The sequence below is a fragment of the Cyrtonyx montezumae genome, unplaced genomic scaffold (genome assembly GCF_038088225.1).
Source record: "Cyrtonyx montezumae isolate F1298 unplaced genomic scaffold, pur_monq_1.0 scaffold_1, whole genome shotgun sequence".
In the NCBI taxonomy this organism is placed as follows: Eukaryota; Metazoa; Chordata; class Aves; order Galliformes; family Odontophoridae; genus Cyrtonyx; species Cyrtonyx montezumae.
Genome location: NW_027071825.1, coordinates 22316960 through 22335166, shown reverse-complemented (window position 1 = coordinate 22335166; position 18207 = coordinate 22316960). Strand labels below are relative to the sequence as shown.

Genomic DNA, 18207 nt, shown 5'->3' with positions numbered 1-18207 from the left:
AGGGCTGCCATCAACTGCCATCACAGATACATACATCTAAGGACTGACTGGGGCCAGCTCCTCCATTTGTGATCACACACCAATATTGTGTGTGCTCAAATATGTATGTGTGACAGTGGGAGTTCTGTTCAGAGCTATAATAAAGTGCAGCGCTCTGATTTATATTTTAGTTTGAATTAAAAGCAAGAAAATTGAAAGGCAGAAGTGACTGGAAAGGACTTCATTGCAGTGCCACGTTAATGTTAACTTTTATGGCCACACAAAACACAATGTGTACAGTTGAACAGCTGCATAAACAACAATTTATATTTTTCTGACTCATAGAGAAGTGTTGTCCATGTTGCTGTATTAACTTAGTTTGGAAACTTTCAAGTAAATCTGCTTTGTCTCTGAAGGCTGAGCTTACCCATATGACCTATATGTGAGTTGTTGCTTTCCTCACATAAACAGCCAACACGATGTGCAATAAGCTAATGAGTGTTATGTTTTTCAGTTGTATTGACAGAGTTAGAGGACTTTCTCTGCAAAATGATAATTGTGGTTTCTACTCACTCTGTTTAATAACTTACCAGGTTATGTATCTCAACTGTGAAACAGCCTTATTTACTCTGATCACAAGCTATAGCTTTTGCCAAGTAGTGGTGACACTTCCACATATTTTGTTCTGTGACTCACACAAGCTCCAAAATACCACATTCTCTATTTGGGACTTTCTGAGAAAAATGCATCACAGTTGGAAAATATTCAGGAAATGACTGCTTTGCCATGCTATTTTATAAGCATGGGTATTGCTGCTGGAAACAAGAATCGTATGCAGAGGATCCTGCAAGAAGCTACCAGAATGGTGAAGGACTTGCTAACGTGGGCATGGCCCAAGAAGCAGCTGAGGGAGCTGGGCTTGTTTGGCCTGGCGGACAGGGAGCTGAGGGAGGCACCATCACGCTGCTGCTGTGGGCTGTTGTTTGACAGGTAGTTATGCAAGGAAGGGATGCTTGTTTTCAGTCGTACCAGAAGACAAAGGAGAAGAGAGCTTCAGCTTGTAGTTTGGCAGGTTCAGGCATGTTAGAAAAACCTTCTCTGGGACGGCAGGCAGCATTGGAGCAGGTCAGCAGAGGCAGTGAATGATCTCCATCCTCAGAGGCTTGCAAAACACATATGCGTGTTGGCAGTAGTCTTTGTTAGAGCAAGGGGCCCGACTGAGGACCTTCAGAGGTCTTTTTTGTTTCTGTGACTTTGTGAAAAAATAGAATATCGAATTGCTTGGGTGATCAGGGACGTGTACTTTCAGGTTACAAATGATGACTCATGTCGTAATGAAATAGTGCTGTACTGCCTGGAGAAAGTGAAAAGGAGTGGTAGGAGGGAAATACAAGGTGAAATGGGCAAAAATAAATGGCACTTCATTCTCTAAAGTACACAGATGATAGCTGAAATCCTCCTCTGTATGGTATGGGATCTCTGGGGGCCCTGTGTACTCTGTCCTGTCTGCAGCCACTTGAGGCTGATGGTATGAAGTTCTGCATAAGCAGTTTCAGGTAGTGAGGAGTGAAGCCTGCCTAGAGCTACAGCCAGTGATGGCAGGAGCTGCTTGTTAGGTGCTCTGCCTGCTGCTCTGCTTTGCCAGCCCTTCTGCTAGCTAGCTGTTTTTCAGTGCCTTCAACTCCCTAAGGCACTCAGAGCTCCCAGACACCTACGTGCCCCACTGTATGAAGGAGACTTCCTCGGGGAAATGGTAACCTCTCTGTTGCTGAGGAGTTTTGCAGCCTGAGGCTGTGAGCTGTTGAATAACATTATAATGGCTTTTCAACATTTTAGGTTTGCCTGCTTTGAAAGTATAATACAGCACTACTAGCATAATTCCTTCCAAATTCTCAGTGGTACTTATTTACCTGATAGACATTCAAATATACCAAAGCAAGAGGGATACATTACCATATTAAGGCACGCCTCTTGGTTCCTTTTCTTCTTCCTCTCAAGTGCCACTGGAATATCTGTCTGCCTGCCTTTTGATGCCTCTTGAATTCACAGGGGAGGAAAACTGCTTTTTGTTAGGCCTTGAATTGCCACTTGGCCTTAAAAAAAAAAAAAAAAAAAAAGTGAATGAGAAGCCTTGCATAACTTCAGAAAAACAGGTACAGGTACAGTTTAAGATTGGCTTTTACTTCTTTTCTTCAGGTCTGTTAAATCTATTATGCCACAATCAGAATGCAAAAAGACACAGCAGAGTTTCTGCAAAGCTGATGGATTTCCTGTGGGTATTTTCAGCTATCTTCCCTCCACTGAAGAGTAGGATAGAAATTACAAATGAAATAGGAGAGGGTTAGTCTGAATTCAGAGGTGAATTTTGTTAAGCATCTGATTGTGGACTGTGGGCATATTTTAGTAGGAATAAAATGATGTTCAGTGGAATTACGGACAATGGAAGAAGGCTTTAATGTAAATGGTATTATCAGATCGTGGCAAAATGGCAATGATTGTTCTAATGTACTTGGAAATTGTATATAGCAGGAGTTGTGAATGCAAAGCAGGACTGAGAAATGCATTCTGTGAAAGGAGTGGGCTCTTGTGCCTTCTCGAAAATCAGAAGTATAAAATAAGTTGTGTTTCAGTGGGCTAGGTTCGTGATATCAATGCGTCCTGTGTTGGGGTAAAGGGGTGTGGACAAAGTCTTGATGTTCTGAACAGCAGAGGGCAGAGGCTGAAGTTGGATGATGACTTCATTATCAGTAATTTACGAGTGAGCTGAAGTGCAGTTGTTGGAAGCGTCCCTATCTTGGCATGAAGAATCTGCTGTAAATGACTTCACTGGTAGTTTTGAGGTTGGTTTTTTTTTTTTTAGTATTTGGAAAGCTTTGTTTTCCTAACATGGATCTGCCCTTAGATCTCAACAGATCTCTTCAATACAGTAGAAGCTTTTCCTCTTGTGCAAATGCATGTAAGCTGTGATTGAGCTTCCTTTTTACCCTCCTTTAGAGGGCTTGACCAGCTGATCTTTTTTGTAGGTTGGTGAAACTCAAGGGCATTTAGGAGTTGGTCCCTGGATGCTTCTCAGGAGCACCACGAAGGCTGTGCCTGTACTCTCAGGCAAAGGAGGCTATGTAAGGTTCATCAGAGCTGCCTCCTCTTTGTCTGTTTGGTTCCATAAAGCAACAACTACACGTACCCTCTGCCTCTCATCGTTCACCTGTAACTTTTGTCTTGGTAATGCTTCTCTCTTTAAGCCTTGCTTCATCTTTTGTCAGAACGTGATTTTTCAGTAACGGCTTGTAAAAATACACATACCGGATTGTGCCAGCATCCATCTATTCTGGTCTCGGAGGAACGCTTTATTCCTCTGTTGCTACAGCTTTACAGTATTTGTTTTGAGCTTCAGCTGGTAGCATGGCTGCAGCATGCCTTTGAAGAGGGCTTGAAATTCAGCCCTGATGTTGCGGCCGTAAGGTTTTGCTGCTGTGGTTACGCAGGAGTGCAGCCCGGAGAGCCGTGGGGAGCAGAAAGGAAGAACATGGTGTGGAGAGGTGCTTTTGTATTTTTAAACTTGCATAGCTTTGCACATGTGACAGATGGTTGTCACCAGGAGTGAGTATGGGGAAAGGAACGCTAAAATATTCCTAAGTTTCAGAGAAGGGTTGATAATTGCCCAGTGCCTGTCAGCTTTAAAATAGTTGTCAATACCCAAGTGCATGATAAAGTTCGTATTAGAATAAAGGAAGAAAAGTAGGAAACATTCTCTGTCTTCTGACAGAAATATTAATGAAATATGAGCGATTGTCTGACAAATGTGCACTGCTATCTTGTTTGGCAGCTGCAGTTATTACAGTAACAAAGGGATCAGCTCTGAATAGGACGAATTGCTTTTTATTGTTCCCTTGACTAAGTTGGGAAGCTTCTTCATCAAATAATTGATGATACCATCACCAGTGCAGCTGGGACAAGGTTCCAGTAAGAGAAAGCCAAAAATATATAGCAGCAGAGCAGAAACTTGCACGTTCTGCTTTTAAGGATGAAATCAGCAATTATTCTGAGGGCGTCCTTTACCTCTGTTAAGACTTCTACTATCCGTGTAAATGTCTCTTCCTCTCATGTTATGTTCGAGTGTGTGTATAGAGTAAGGAAAAAAGACTGAGATGTGAAAAAGAGTAATCATTCACTTTTACTGCAGTGGCAGCAGAGGCAATTCCTGCATGTGTTTCTGAAAACAGTCCTGGGTGGCCCATTTCGTGGTGTGTGACTGTGGCTTCCTGTAGTCTCTTCTAAAAAGATCTGTTGTATTGGTTGTTGTAGTTACTTTGTACTTGCTATTGGCAATGGGCTTGTAACCACTAGTTCACACCACTGTTGCATCCATGCAAACTGTTAGGTGGCAGCTAATGGTGTTGTTAATTATCTGGTCCTTACAGTTGCAAATGTCTTTTGCTCTCATTTATTCCAGATCCATTTATTCACTAGTGGCTCTCATACTGACCAGACCCTTGGACATTTTTCTGTCACAGAAACGGATCTCATCAGACATCCGGAGAACTACAACCAGGTAATGCTTGTTTTATAATCCTTAGATGCTTAATATGCTTTAGACAAACATCAGTCAGCAGAAGATTGCATTTCTTGTAATGTTTTTAACCATTTCTAACAGGAATAAAGGCTTTTATTGCAGAACTGTCTGTCTCCTCCCTTATAACTTGTACCCACCAAATATATATATTTTTTCCTTGTTTTAAAAAGTGCAGGAAATACAGAGGTACTGGGGTGGGTTTCGTAAAAACTGGTAGACAAGGAGTGGGGAGAGAGCAGGCTGAAAGCACCAGGGAAGAAAAGGCTCATAGAATAAATCTGTTACAGACCAGTGGGCTGAGTGCTGCTGCTTGCTGCCTGTAACTGCTCTGGGGGCACCTAGGTGTGTGTCTGTGTCTGACCTTGCATGAATGGACTGTTGTAATAGAGAGAAATCAGATCTCCTCCAGGAGAACCAGAGCAGTTCTGATGCTAGGATTTGTCACTGACAGAAATTGTACAAGCGGGTTTCCTTTTTGGTTGGTGATGTGGCTTATTTTCTGAAAGATTTTAGAATCTGAAAATCAGAAAATGGTTTACGTTGGAAGGAACCTCGAGAGATCACCCGATGCAACCCCTGCTGTTTAAGCAGGGTCACCTGGAGCCAGCTGCCCAGGACCACATCCAAATGGTTTTCGAGTATCTCCGGGTTGCAGATTCCATTTCTCTCTGGGTGACCTGGCTCCGTGCTCAGCCACTTGCACAGTGGAACAGTTTTTATTCCTGTGTTCAGACAGAACCTCCTGGGGCAACATCATTTTTCCTAGTGTGCTGTTTACCTGAAAGTATATATATTTTGTGCTGTTCTCAAGTATTCCATTAACGTAGATATTTCAGTTTGTTTGAAAGTAGTACAATTCACCTGTTTTAATACAATGTAATCCATCTGTTTTCCAAATTAGTTCTAGTTCTTCTTATATGTAACTGAAATCAGATTGAAATTTTAAGCTCGGCCCTCGCAAGATCGGTATTTGGCAAGTTTCTGCAGTCTGTTCAGATCTGTTTGCTCAAGGTAGATATTCTTTCTGCTGCTACTCAAAAATGGCCATTGTAAATATTGCACAGAAAGAAATTCCAGGAAGTAAATCTGAAGATGAGAGAGAGTCTCATGTTCAAACCCACTAAAGTAAAGGGCACATTAATCTTTCATTACTGAGAACTCCTTGGATGGACGCTTTGCGTCCTGCCTCTTGATTGGGTTCAGCTGTTTAGAACATTTTCCTGGAAACCTATTTTAGAGCAGGTGGTTAGGTCAGCTTGAGATTTCTTTTTCATTTCTGCTTCACGGTCCCTCTCCTAAGATTTGCTCAGCAGCACAGAACAGATAGCAGCACTGTCCTCTGAAGCCCATACTTTACAGTCTCTAGAGCTTAGCAAATGCCCAGGAGGGTCTGGTCAGTTGGTAGAAGCTTCTAGGCTGCATGGAAGGACTTTGCAACTGCTTTCCTAGTTTTAAGCAACAGCTAAATAAAATGAGGTACGTTCTTTTAAACAGATGATCACTGGGGGGTGGAGGCGGAGTAGCAGCAGATGTTTTCCTCAACTCAGCTGTGGATGGCCGGGCTCCATCTCCAGTTTCTGCTGCTCTAGCAGGTGTAATCCCAAACAGGTTGCAGCTCCAGTGCTTGTGTGTTAGAAATTCTTTGCTTATGTTACTGCTTGGACTCATCCAAAGTCAATTAAAAAAGGAGGGGTTCCTCTAGTCCATTCTCTTGTGCAAGATTCTAAAATGGAAGAGAAAAAAAATCAGGCTATTCTCAGTGCACTTCAGTATACATGTTTTCAAGAGAGTGGACATTCTTACTGTCATTGTTTGAACAATCTTTGTGGGTTTTGTCTCTCCTTACATTCATTTCCCAAAAGCAGCTTCCGGAGATCAAAAGCTCGGTACGTGTGACGAGTTCCATATAACAAGGTGGCATGGACTTGAAAAGGCAAGGCTATTGCAAGTGCCAGTGTTCCAGATGGATATAATACTCAGTATGCAAAGCGATGCTTCTTTGGGAAACATAGTAAAAAGCCTGGTTTTCAGATATCTTCATAAGATTAAGTGAGTTGTGCAGATTTGAATAGCTTGGTTTCCAGTATTGGTGCAGATGGCAGTGCTTTGCCAAATGCTTTTTTCCAAAAAAACTGTGAACTATCTTTTTCTCTTTGAGTAACATGACATTTCTGTTAATGTCGCCTCAAATAATATCCCGCCGCATGGATCGATAAAAAGAGCAAGCATGAGAATTTGGTACTGTGATGCACCCCGAGTTGGTGGATGGCGTTGTAAATTCCTTCTGGTGCTGGGCATTCTTCAAAGGCTAGAAGTGCACAACAGATCGAAATGTCAAAATGAGCCATCACAGAAAGGACAGCGGGCTGGTTTTACTGAAGCCACGAGTGCGTTTTCATCCATAATATCCTGAGATAAGTTGCTGTGACCTGCAATAAAGCAAGAGATGTTTTTTCTGACAGGGGAAGTGTGCCAGTATACAGAGCTGGGAAGTTAAACTTCAGTTTATGAAATGGAAAAGGCACTCTGCCTCTTTTCTATAGCAGTTGCACGTTCACTTGTTTAAGTGTTCTTTCCCTTGGATTTCTGACAATAAAACTCTTTAGTGCGCTTTTATGTACAGGGATTTTACTGGACATTATTATTCTTTTATCATCATAAAAGTCTTTGTCAGATTCATAGAGCTGGAAGTGCTCCAAGTGTAATAGTTTTAATTACGTTTTCCCTTAGCGAGGCGTGATGGAAATTCCAACCTCCCTGCAGCTTGGCTGTGCCGTGGTGTGTGCGTGTGCTGCCATGGGTCACGCCACGTTCTCTTCCTGCACTGCCCAGAGGTGTCAGGGAATGGGAGGTGATGTTATTTCAGCTGGCATTCCGTTTCCAGGAGATGTGTGCACACACCTGCTAGCTCTTAACTTCTTCATGATGTGGGATAGATGGAATTTTTTCACACTGGGGAGAATAATGTAATCCCATTCTTGTTTATGGAGGCCATTTACCTTAATTCTGCGTTGCAGTGTCACCAGCTCTGATATTTTACCTTGAGCTTGAAAAATGTATGTTGCCCTTCAGAGTCATTACATTAACTTTCTCATCAAGCTGAGCATACGTAGTGATCAATGAACTTTGAAGCAAAGGAGTCTGTTCCGTTGGTTCCTTCTCTTATACTGCTATGTGTGTGCAATTCAGTCTTACTGATTTTGTGATTAGTGAAGACTAAAAGCTGTAGTCAGAACTCAGATCCTCAGTGCAGTGCAGGCTGTGCTGGGGAGGTCTTGTAAATAGTAAAGAAGTAAAGTAAATGAGTAAAGAAGGCACCCTTAAATGCCAGTGGATCAATTTACTGTCTGTGATGGCAAGTAAATAATGTGGCTGTCTGCCAAACTGATGTGCAGAGAAAGCTGTAAAACTTGGGTGTGAATAGCTGATTTGTTTCAAAGATTAATAGAAAATATTTATACTTCTTGAGTACCGACCTGCTTTAAGGGGAATTTCTTTGGCCTAAGGAACCTGGGTACTTGGAGGGAAGCGGATAAGAACAAACCAGCAAACAAACAGTCTGTCTGACTTTGCTTGCATTACATGTGATCAATCCCACACCCATAAAAAATCAGGTGAGCTTCAACTCTGTGAGCAGCAGATTGGGTGGGCTGGGATAGGATGGTACTGGCACAGCATTAATCTGCACTCTGGGCTGTTCATCTGTCTGGGAAGGATGCTGACATGCAGTGTGTGTGTTCGGTTTCCTTTGGTCAGGTGGGACTCCGTAATTTCTTACTGGGGCATTTAGAAGGCATCAAGCTGTAAGATAAGTTGACTGCGGACCCTAAATCTCCTGACAGATTCTATTCAAACATCTGTCCCAGATGGCTGTTGCAGATGGGTGACACAGCAGGTTTATCCTCTGTAATAACACATGGTTTGAATTCATGCACAGCAATGAAGGGTTCATGTTCTTTTCAGAGCAGATACTTTTGGGCTGGGAGTATTAGGGCCTGGTAGGCTTTGGATTTTTAAAAATACCAAACGTGCCTTTACAAGTTGCTTTGCATGATGCCTTCAGTTTGCTTCTGTGCTTCTTTGCATGAATTCTCCCTGATCTGCTGGACAGTGTAGACATGCTGGGCAGTGAGACTGGCCGTGCTTGGGTTGCACAAACCCTGCGTGCTTTTAGCCTGCTTCCATCCGAGTAACAGCACCACCTCCTGGAGTGTGTGCAAGGGTGAGCAGCGAGTTATCTCATAGGAGTATTGTCACTGGGTAGTGGTCCAGAAATGGACCCTGACTTGTTGTATGCCTCGGGTGAAAATAACTACAGCAAGAGAATTGCTGCTCTGTGTGCCAGGCTATATTTGGTGTCCTTGTTCTGCTTGTTTGGGACTCCATGGAATGCTCCGGTGATGGCAGATGTTGCAGGCAGGCACTTGGTGAAAATAAGCAGTTAAAGCCCCGCTGCTCAGCTTGACACTGTGTCACATCACTGATCTGACACAGACCTGTGCTAGCATGCAGTGCTTGCTGTAATCAGCCCCTGAACGGTCTTGTATGGCGGGGCTGAAGGGTATACACCTTGTTTGGATTTCAAAGATCCTGCCTTGGGACCGTCTGATAGTTGATGTCCCTCCATCCGTCGCAAAAGAAATGGCTAAACCAACTCATCCCTCTGAAAGAGTGGAGACACAAAGGAAAAGTCAGGCAGGATCTGTGCTGTCGTTTGTGGTGCAGCTGGGCAGGAGATTAATTCGAGAAGTGCAGGCTTGTGCTGCATGCAAATTCCAGAAAAAACGATCTGTTTCATTTGAGGGGGGAAAGACCTTGAGCTTCAAAGACAAGCTACCTTCATTGGTATGAATTGTTGTAGATTCATTATCTTCTGCAACGCTCTGACAACTAATTCTGATGATCTGACCCTCAGCTTTTTTTTTTTTTTAGCTTGTAATGTTCATTGCTTCAATAGCATGGTAAGAGCCATAGTTCTGCCATCGGACAAGGTCTGTATTTCGTGTTCTAACTACTGGTCTAATTAAGGACACCTTTGCCAATTTGTCATCATGTTTCAATTTCTTGAAAGGAAAAATACTTGAATTTTCTCAAGTGAGCTCTGCACAGAAAATATAACAAACTTCAAGTATAATTGCATAATGGCTTGTGATTATTTTTGCACATAGGGTGTTTTTTCTTTTTCTTTTTTCTTTTCCTATGCATATTCTGTCTGGAATCTCTCCTTGTCAGTCTGAACTCTACAGAAACCTTCACAGAGGCGTTTTATTGTTACGCCAGGCTCTCTGTGAGCTCTTCACAGAAGGGTTTTAGCATGAACCAATTGTCAGAGTGGGGGAGAAACTGTGTTTCTGTGAATGAGATCAGAAAGATGGAGAACAACCTTCCCCAAAGGAATACAGAGGTCTGTGACATAATTCTTGAAGCAATCGGGCGGAAGAGACAGCCAAGCCCCAAAGGATCTGCACGCAGTGAGACTTAGACTTGCTCTACACACTGTCAGAATAAACTCAGTTGGAATCAGCAGCTGCTCACTCTGCTCGCTGGGCTTCAGGTGACCGTGGTCTTTAAACTCTGGCGTTGCTGAATTCTGTTGCCAGAACAAATAAATTGGTATTCCATAGTGAGAACATTTATTTTTCTTTTCCTTTTACAGAACTTTTTCAAGGTACGGGATTATTTAAACCAGTGCATCAGTGTTTCTATCTGTTTTTTAAGCAGATTTGTTTTCATTGATGATTACTGCCAGATGCATCAACTGAGTTCTTTAATGATGAAACGAGAAATAGTTCTGGAACTGATGACCTTTAATAAATTTCAGGGTTCACCAATGAATTGTATGTTAGACTCGTGGACACGCATGTTTTGAAAAGGTCAATGATGACAAGCTTTTGGAATTTGCATAATTATGCTCGCCGCAGCACTTTGAATAAAGCCAGCAAGTGCTTTGCCCTTTTAAGTATTTGGATTTTCCTCTCTTCCTGTCTTTAACTTGCTTTTCTGAAGCCATTCCAACATTGAGAATGCAGAGAATGTGGACCCAGGGAACATGTTGGTGCCTCTAGAGGTTGTGATCCTGCAGCTAATCAATGGATAGCTCGGATCCTGCAGGGGGATATTCAAAAATGTCTTAAAAAATAATAGGGGAAGAAAAGGGAATATGGTGCAGTGAAACACAAGCAGTAGTATATCAAGTATGTTTGTTGCAGTATTTTGTCGCAGAAATATTTTATCATTTAGAGAGGGGAGTGCCTTGTATCTGAGTCATAGCTGTGGAGGAGAAGGTTGTTGCTGAAGGTGAAGAAGTGATAGGAGCAGGAGAATTGCTGAAGAGGAGGGAAGCTTTGTCCTGAAGGGCACAGTACCTCTGTGCCGTTGAGTTCCCACGTTCCACAAGGCAAGTAACTTTAACTGGACTGGCTGCTGAGCTGTCTCCTATAGTTTGTGCACCCAATTGAATGCTCAAGGCTATGATTTATGGAAATGTTGAGTTGCTGTTCTGAACTCAGTGGGCCTTTGCTGTACTGCCCGTCAGGAGTTTCAGCATCTAGAGATGCCAGGTTTAATCTGAGTGGTGTCACGGCTCTTAGCAGCACACTGCTGTGCTGAGGTGTTGGAGTGGATCCTTGGGTCAACTGGGCCATGTTAATGTGATGTGAGTCCACTGCCTCCTTCCCTTGCCAGAACTCATCAGCTGAGGCCCTGTGCCTGGTGATGGCAGTGCAGGAAATAATTCAATCAAACTTCCTGCAGTGCCTCTGCAAGTTGTGGAGGTGCATTGGGCAGAGGTAGCTATGAAGTGCTTATAATAACTTCAGAATTCTCTGGAAATCGAGTCTCACAAGTCTCAGTCAAGGTAAGCAAAAGAAACGGAAGCATTTTACTTTCATCTCTTTGCTTTCATTTTCCATTTGTAATACGACTGCAGTGCTGTCGTCTCATCTCACATGGGTCATTAGGAAAGATAACTTGTTTATGTGGAAGATAAGAAATTCTGTCTTCAAAATGGGGTTTGAGTGATATATGGTAAATAAATCTGTGGTTTCCCTCTGAGGAATAGACAGAATAATATGCAATTTAAAGAAAGGAGAAGGAGTAACTGATGGAGTGATCACCAGCTGTTCTGTGCCCTCAGCGAGACAGGTGATGGGGGGAAGCTTTTCAGTCACATAATGCTGGATGTTACATCCATGAGAGCATCAATTTAATGTTGTTTAGGTAGCTTGAGTCCTAACACTTCAATTTTGAATGCTTCTTTCCAACCTCAGCAGTTACCTTAGTGGGTTGTGCATTAAAAGTGTAACACATACTTACTGCCCTGCACTCTGAATAGCACTGTCAGTCAGAGCCAATGCTTTCTTTTCATGTTAAATTACTTTATGTTTTGTGGTATTGTTCTAGCCACTCTAGGTATTTTATATGCATGGAAGTCAGAATGGTAAGAACTAACATTGATGCTGACATTAACATTGCAGGGAAGAGCAGATCTTACAACATGCCGAATGGTTTTGATGATGGTTATTTGAGGAAGAATGGAGACTGTGAGGTTGGATTGGATAGAAAGATCACCTGCAGACTCAAACAAAATACATTTCTGTGCTGATGTACACTGGGCTGGGTCAGGGGGGCTTTGGGAGAGCATCAGTGGTACACTGCTGGTCAGAGCAGGCTTCCTGCCCCGGCCTCAGGTCCCACTTTTCTGCTGGGGAAATACACAACTCACCAGTGTAAGCTGTAGGCTGGAGGAGCAACTGGCCTTGAATCCCTATGGCTTCTGTTGGTTGAAAGATTTATTTCTCTTTCTAGATACCCCTAGTTTGGTGGTCCTTGTGTGTGAGGACTGCCCAGATCACCTCTGAAGTCTATGGTACTTACTGTTTGTTGTTCCTTTTCTAGGGGAAAGCTCTGTTGGCTTGAGGTTTGTTATCTTGAAGGTTATAGAAATTGGCGAAAATTGTTGTATCTTATTTCTTCTGGCTATGTACATGCAAACCCCACCTTGCAATTACTAGAGCTCCAATGGATAGTGTCTTACAAATGGAATGACTTGGTTCTTGTCATGTATTTCCCAGAGTTAGGAGAGCAGCCAGTGATAAAATATTTTAAAATATAATCAAAACCTCTTGGTGATTCAGGTATTATTTCTCCTTCTCATATTTCGTTGCAAGGAAAGAATAAGTGCTAAGAGAGCAAAGAAACTCAGTGACAGCATGTGCTGCCCACCTCATGCTGCATGGAAAGAACAAAGAATTTTATTCCTGCCTTATTTTAATGACTCACTCTACGGAAGGAGGTGGGTAGGTTGCTGTGTTATTTTCCTCCCGAAAATCCATAGCCAACTGGTGTTCAGTTCATTTGCTGACATTTAATACATAAAACATGGTTTGCTATAGTAGTTACTAAACCCTGCTGGAAACAGTAAATCAGGTATTCATTTGCAAAAATGAGTCAGAGCAGATATAACCCTTGTCATACATGTAAAACTGGGAAAAATTAGAGGTCAAATAGCTTCAGAGCTGCTTTTGTACTGTATCTACATGTAGTTGGATTCCTGAGCCTAAAAAGGCTCAGGGCACTGAATAGAGCTGGGCACCACAATCCATTTTTGCAAGATAACGTAGATTTATATTTATGAGGCAGGTTTTAGTCCCTTTTAGAAGGGAAAGAGAATTTTGGAAAGAAAATGTGGATGTTGTGTATGGTCTCCTTCACTCCCAGGCTGCCCCTGTTGTGCTGCTCATGGGGGCTTTGCCCCCTCCAGAAGCAGTGGGATGTGGCTTCCAGCTCCTGTCTGGATGGTGAGCCAGGAGCATCTCGAGTCAAGATGATCTGGGTGAAAGGGGGCGGCTGATAAGAGAGAGGATGGGCGTGTACCAGTGGGAGAGTTCATTTAGGGGAGGATGTAGAGGCTTAAAACATATGGAGTGACTCTGTGCTGTTGAAAGAGAGAAACCTGCAGGAGCTAAACTCCTCTTTAAATCTCAAAGAATGGGTGTGATCAAACTAGTCCCCTCTGTTTCTCTTTCCTGCAGCTGTCTGCAGTGTTGGTGGCTGGCTGCTCCTTTGATGCCTGCTGTTCTGGCTGGTGCGGTCCCGCCTGCTCTGGGATGGGCACTTCCCACCTCCACAGCCCTGTCAGATCCTGCTGGTGGTTCCCTTCAAAGCCTTATAGAGAATCCCATCCCAGAAGTAAACAGATGTGTAATTATAGAGCTTTCAGAATGGGATGGAGAATGTTTCTCTGGGTATTGCAAAGGGAAAATCCTTCTATCCATGTACTGCCAGATAGAGGCGGGCTGGATTAAGGGGGTGATGTGGGTGGGAAATAGTTTGGACCACTCACCTTGGTGTCTGCCATGAGAATGGGGCAAACTCTGGAGCTGGATCTGGGAGAAAAGGAGACATATAAATTGTTTGGAGATGTTTGGAGCTTGTTGGGGCAGGGCCCTGAGCACCTTGTGTTCAGCAGGACGTGGGTGAGAGAGCTGCTCCCACTGACATGGTTCTGCCTGCTAGCACGGGGCTTTGTTTGCTGCTTTGAATCATTTAGTTGTTGAGCTTTGCACCCAGTTGTACTTTCCCAGTGCCCCTTCATGGGGAGGACGCTTTATTTTTTTATCACTCCAGACAGTTTTAGTGCTGAAATATTTCTTTAGATATTTTTTAAGCAAGGTGGCCTCTGGCTACAATTAGTGTCCCATTGGAAGAACTGGAAGCACTATATAGCAACACTAAAGCAAATCATTCTACCTCATGGCATTATTACCTTGATCTGAAAATTTCCCCAGACTGCTATTTGTCACTAATATTGCCTTCTGCTAAACTTATCCCTACAAAAAAAAAGTTAATAGAGCTGCAGTTCTGAAGTTGCCATCCCCATTTTTTTGGATGAATTATTACTTCGTATATTTTATTGACCAAGCACGTAGAGTTCTTTGGTCCTTGAAAAATGATGCAGTGGTTCATCACGGACTCCATAAATTGTGGGATGTTGCAGCAGCAATGTCTTAGTCTCCTGTGCCATAAGAGAGGAAAGTATCTCAGAAACACTGCTGATGTAGGGATTGCATGGTGTGACTTGACCACACTGCCTGCGTTGTCATGGTGTCTGTTATGCTTCCTTGGTTGGAGGCTTCAGGTTCAGAGTTGCTTACTTGCTGCCATTCTTTGGTGATGGATTTTGAACGGGTCTCAGTGGTCCAGCCCACAAGATCTTAACTAAGATACTGGGCCCTGAAGGAACAAATCAAATCCCAGGAAACAAAATCTTAGGGTGAGACACTTTAAAACTTGGTGCTCATCTCTTGAATTGTGGTTTCAAGCTAGCAGTAGCCACTAGAGAGAGCAGAGCATCTTGTAATAGGCTTATGGAGTCCTTGCTGTTGTTTTCATCTGGAAGAGAAAGTATTTACTAATTAAAGAAGCAAACTGCACTTTGGTTCATATATTGCAGTGGCTGTCAGTGGAAAGCTGAACTGAACTAAAATCTGATTGGTTTGTTTTGTTCAAGTAGCTAAAGAAGTAATAAAATCAGCTGCTACTCCTTCTTTGCCAGGAGATTCAGATTTGTGTTCTTTTTAAACAAGTTTGTCACTTAATATAGAGGATTGTGTTAAGAGAGGAGCAAGAGAAATGAGTTGACGTAGGGGAGATGAGTAGACTTTAAATTAGTAGTTTCCCCAGTCAATGATGCATATATTAAAATGTGTGAAAAATACCTGTGTGCATGGTAGCTGTGATGGCTTGTCAGAGCAGGCTGGGAGAAACTCTACCCATAAGCATATGCTAATCCACGTATCGAATAATTTTTTTCATTCATTGTCAAACTAACATGGATATCCTGCTGTAATTCTGTGTGCTGCTGGATCTGCAGTGGTGAAAGCCATTCTTCATTAAGTTTCTTCATCTGTCTTTGGTTGACAGTTTACTGAACGCTTCTCTTTGTTGGTGTTTAGAGGCTGGGTTTCTGTTGCTGTGGATGCTGTCCGTGTTGGTACTCATCACGATGTGCATCTGGTGGGGCCCTGGGGGTACCTGTGCAGCAGGACTGGGGGAGCCCTGCTTGTCCTAGCTCATTGAGCCCTGGGTTCAGCACCACCTGCTCCTTATGGGTAAGTAGGCACAGGCAGCGGCAAGTGCTCTTGGGAAAGTCAGCACCAGGAAGGCTAATCCTTCAAGCCCATCAGTTGTATTTTTGCAGGGAGCACATGGGAAGAAAAGGCTTGAGAGGCTTACCTGGCCTTTGGGACCTGCAGCCTGTGGTGGCTGAGAATGGATGATCTCATATGGAAAAAGCCCCGCAGGAGGGTACGGCATCACTGGTGCTCAACTTGTGCTGCATGCTCTTTCTTTTTGCAGAAAAAGTACGAAAGCTCAAGGGGAGGCAAAAAGCCAATCTCTTGGCTTAGTGGGTGTTTGGCAATATGAGCTGGTTTATAAAAAGCATTTCTTCAGCTTTATGCAGGGATAGTGTTTTTGTCAACTCACTGCCAAATGCGGGATAAGGATCTCAAGGAAGGACACAGTAAATAGGTGGAATAAACTGGTGGGAAAGATGGATGGGGTAATAAAGTGGAGAGAGCAAAACCTAAAGGAACTCACATGCTGAAGTTTAGTAGTAGTAACTAACACAGAATGCAGTGTGCTAATGTCCAGTGTGGAAGCATAGTGCAGAAAGGGGACTATTGGAAGTGTAATGTTCAGTTCTGAATTGAATGAGTTTAAAGAGTATTTGAGAAATGACTTGTTTCTATTTCAGCATGTGTCTTTGTGGTCTATTAAAATACAGGAAAATGGGTGAGTATACAGGGGAGAAGTAAATAGAAAAAGCTGAATATGGATAATGCTTTGTTCTATGTACAGAAGCAGTCTAAATAAAATCAGTTGAGTGATGGTGTTTCTTTGATACTAGCTACATGGCATACTGGATAGCAGCACAATATGAACAGCTGCCAGGCAGCGCTGCGATGTAATTTCATGTTGTCCTGTAAAATCCTCTGGCTGAGATTTCTTAATGTAAATTGTGATTTTTTTGGTACCCACTGAACGTGCTTCAACTGAGCTTACATTCAGCAAGGGTTACATAGCACTGCCTGAAAATTTGGCTCCTCTGGTTTGCAAAGTTGCATGCCCAAAATCAATGGTACTTTTTGGAGGAGAAAATGCCCACCTTTTCTTTTCTCATCCATTTTGATCTTGGCTGCTAAAGTACAGAACTCGCCTTGTAATCCATTTTTTTTTTTCTGGTATTTTTGCCTTGTGTTCAATATATGCCATATCCTCAGGGAAAAAATGCAAAGTGGTCCATTCATTGACCTGCTCCCTGCAAATGAATGTCATTGTTAGCACAGCCCAGCTCATTGCCTATTGATGTGAAAGCTGTAGTACAATTTTTATGTGCCAAATGCCTCATTTTGTTTGCTTTAAATCCCATTTTCTTTCAGTTTCATTTTAAACAGATGTTTTCTAAATCCCTCCACAAATAGCAATTACGTTTTATAATGATGATCTTTGTCACTTAAGTTTTTAACTAGTGGTTTGATTCCCTGCTCTCAGCAATGTAAAACGGAGCTAACTCTGCTGAAGTTTAGGCTGCGCTGGTATACGGCTGCTGTTGGTGAGTGGAAAAATCAGATATTTTTGGAGTTTTTGCACATTTCCAAGCATCTGGAATTAACTCTCCACTTAAATCTGCTCTATTTTAGATGTTAATTATTTTTTCTGGAAGGTCCCACTCGTTTTTAATGCGTATGCAGATGTATCTGCTTTTGAAGTTCTGTCCCTGTTAGAGTTGTGGTCAGGGTCCCTGTGGGGTCCATAGCTGCCAGAGGAAGAAGCTCTCATCCACCCTGTCATCCAAGCACATTGTGATATAGCTGAGTTGCAGTGTTTCTCCTGCTCTGTCTCAATCCTCCACGATATATCTCTGCCTGTGAACTGACTTGACTCGATCTTTATTTGCCCTGGGGCTAGAGGCTGCTTATTGGTCTGCTGGGTTTTGCTCCTTAGCTCTTGTACTTCACAGCACTGCAGTGTGACTTTCTGGTTTTCAGGTCCATTTATTTTAGCTTCAGCCTTCAAGGGATATATGGGAACACTTTAAAGGAGCTTTGCTTCTGGAGAAATCATAACGTGGAATTGAATCTTGGAGCACTGAGTGTGTCCACCTACAGTGTGATTTTGTACCAGCCTGAGATGGGTAGGCTAATAAGGATTTTCTCTGCTTTTTGGTGAGGAGGTTCCACAACTTTGCCCTGCTAACGTGCAACTCAGGGAGTATGTGTCATCTTAAACAGTGCAGCATCCACCCAACAGCCCATGTTTTTTATTTCATTTGGTGTTTGGGTAGGTTCTTAAGGCCTTAGACCCTCTCATGGCTTACCCCTGGCAATGTGGAATGTCTGCCTTTGCTATGAGTGCTTATCATTTTCTTTGTGTTCTTGGGACAAAACTTCTGCTTTCCTGCTGTTCTCAGATGTTATCAGATGTAGTCCTGAAATTTCCAAAATTTGAGTTGTTCAAAATAGATTTGATTTTATTCAAGTCCAAGTCTGAGTCAGTCTTTTGATACCACTCCCCAGATAAGCTTTCATGCTGAGCTTCCAAAGCATGTTCCAACTCTGTCTTGGGCCTCGAGTCACACCTTGGAGATGCTG

At 42.8% G+C, this 18207-nt stretch overlaps 1 protein-coding gene across 1 annotated transcript in view; it reads left to right on the top strand.

Moving 5' to 3' along the window:
- TEDC1 (tubulin epsilon and delta complex 1) overlaps positions 1-18207 on the top strand; it is a 61561-nt gene that overhangs the window by 19402 nt on the left and 23952 nt on the right. Inside the window, exon 5 of the mRNA XM_065744136.1 lies at positions 4433-4531. Coding sequence (XP_065600208.1) covers positions 4433-4531 — 99 coding nt within the window. The remainder of the gene's footprint in view (positions 1-4432; positions 4532-18207) is intronic.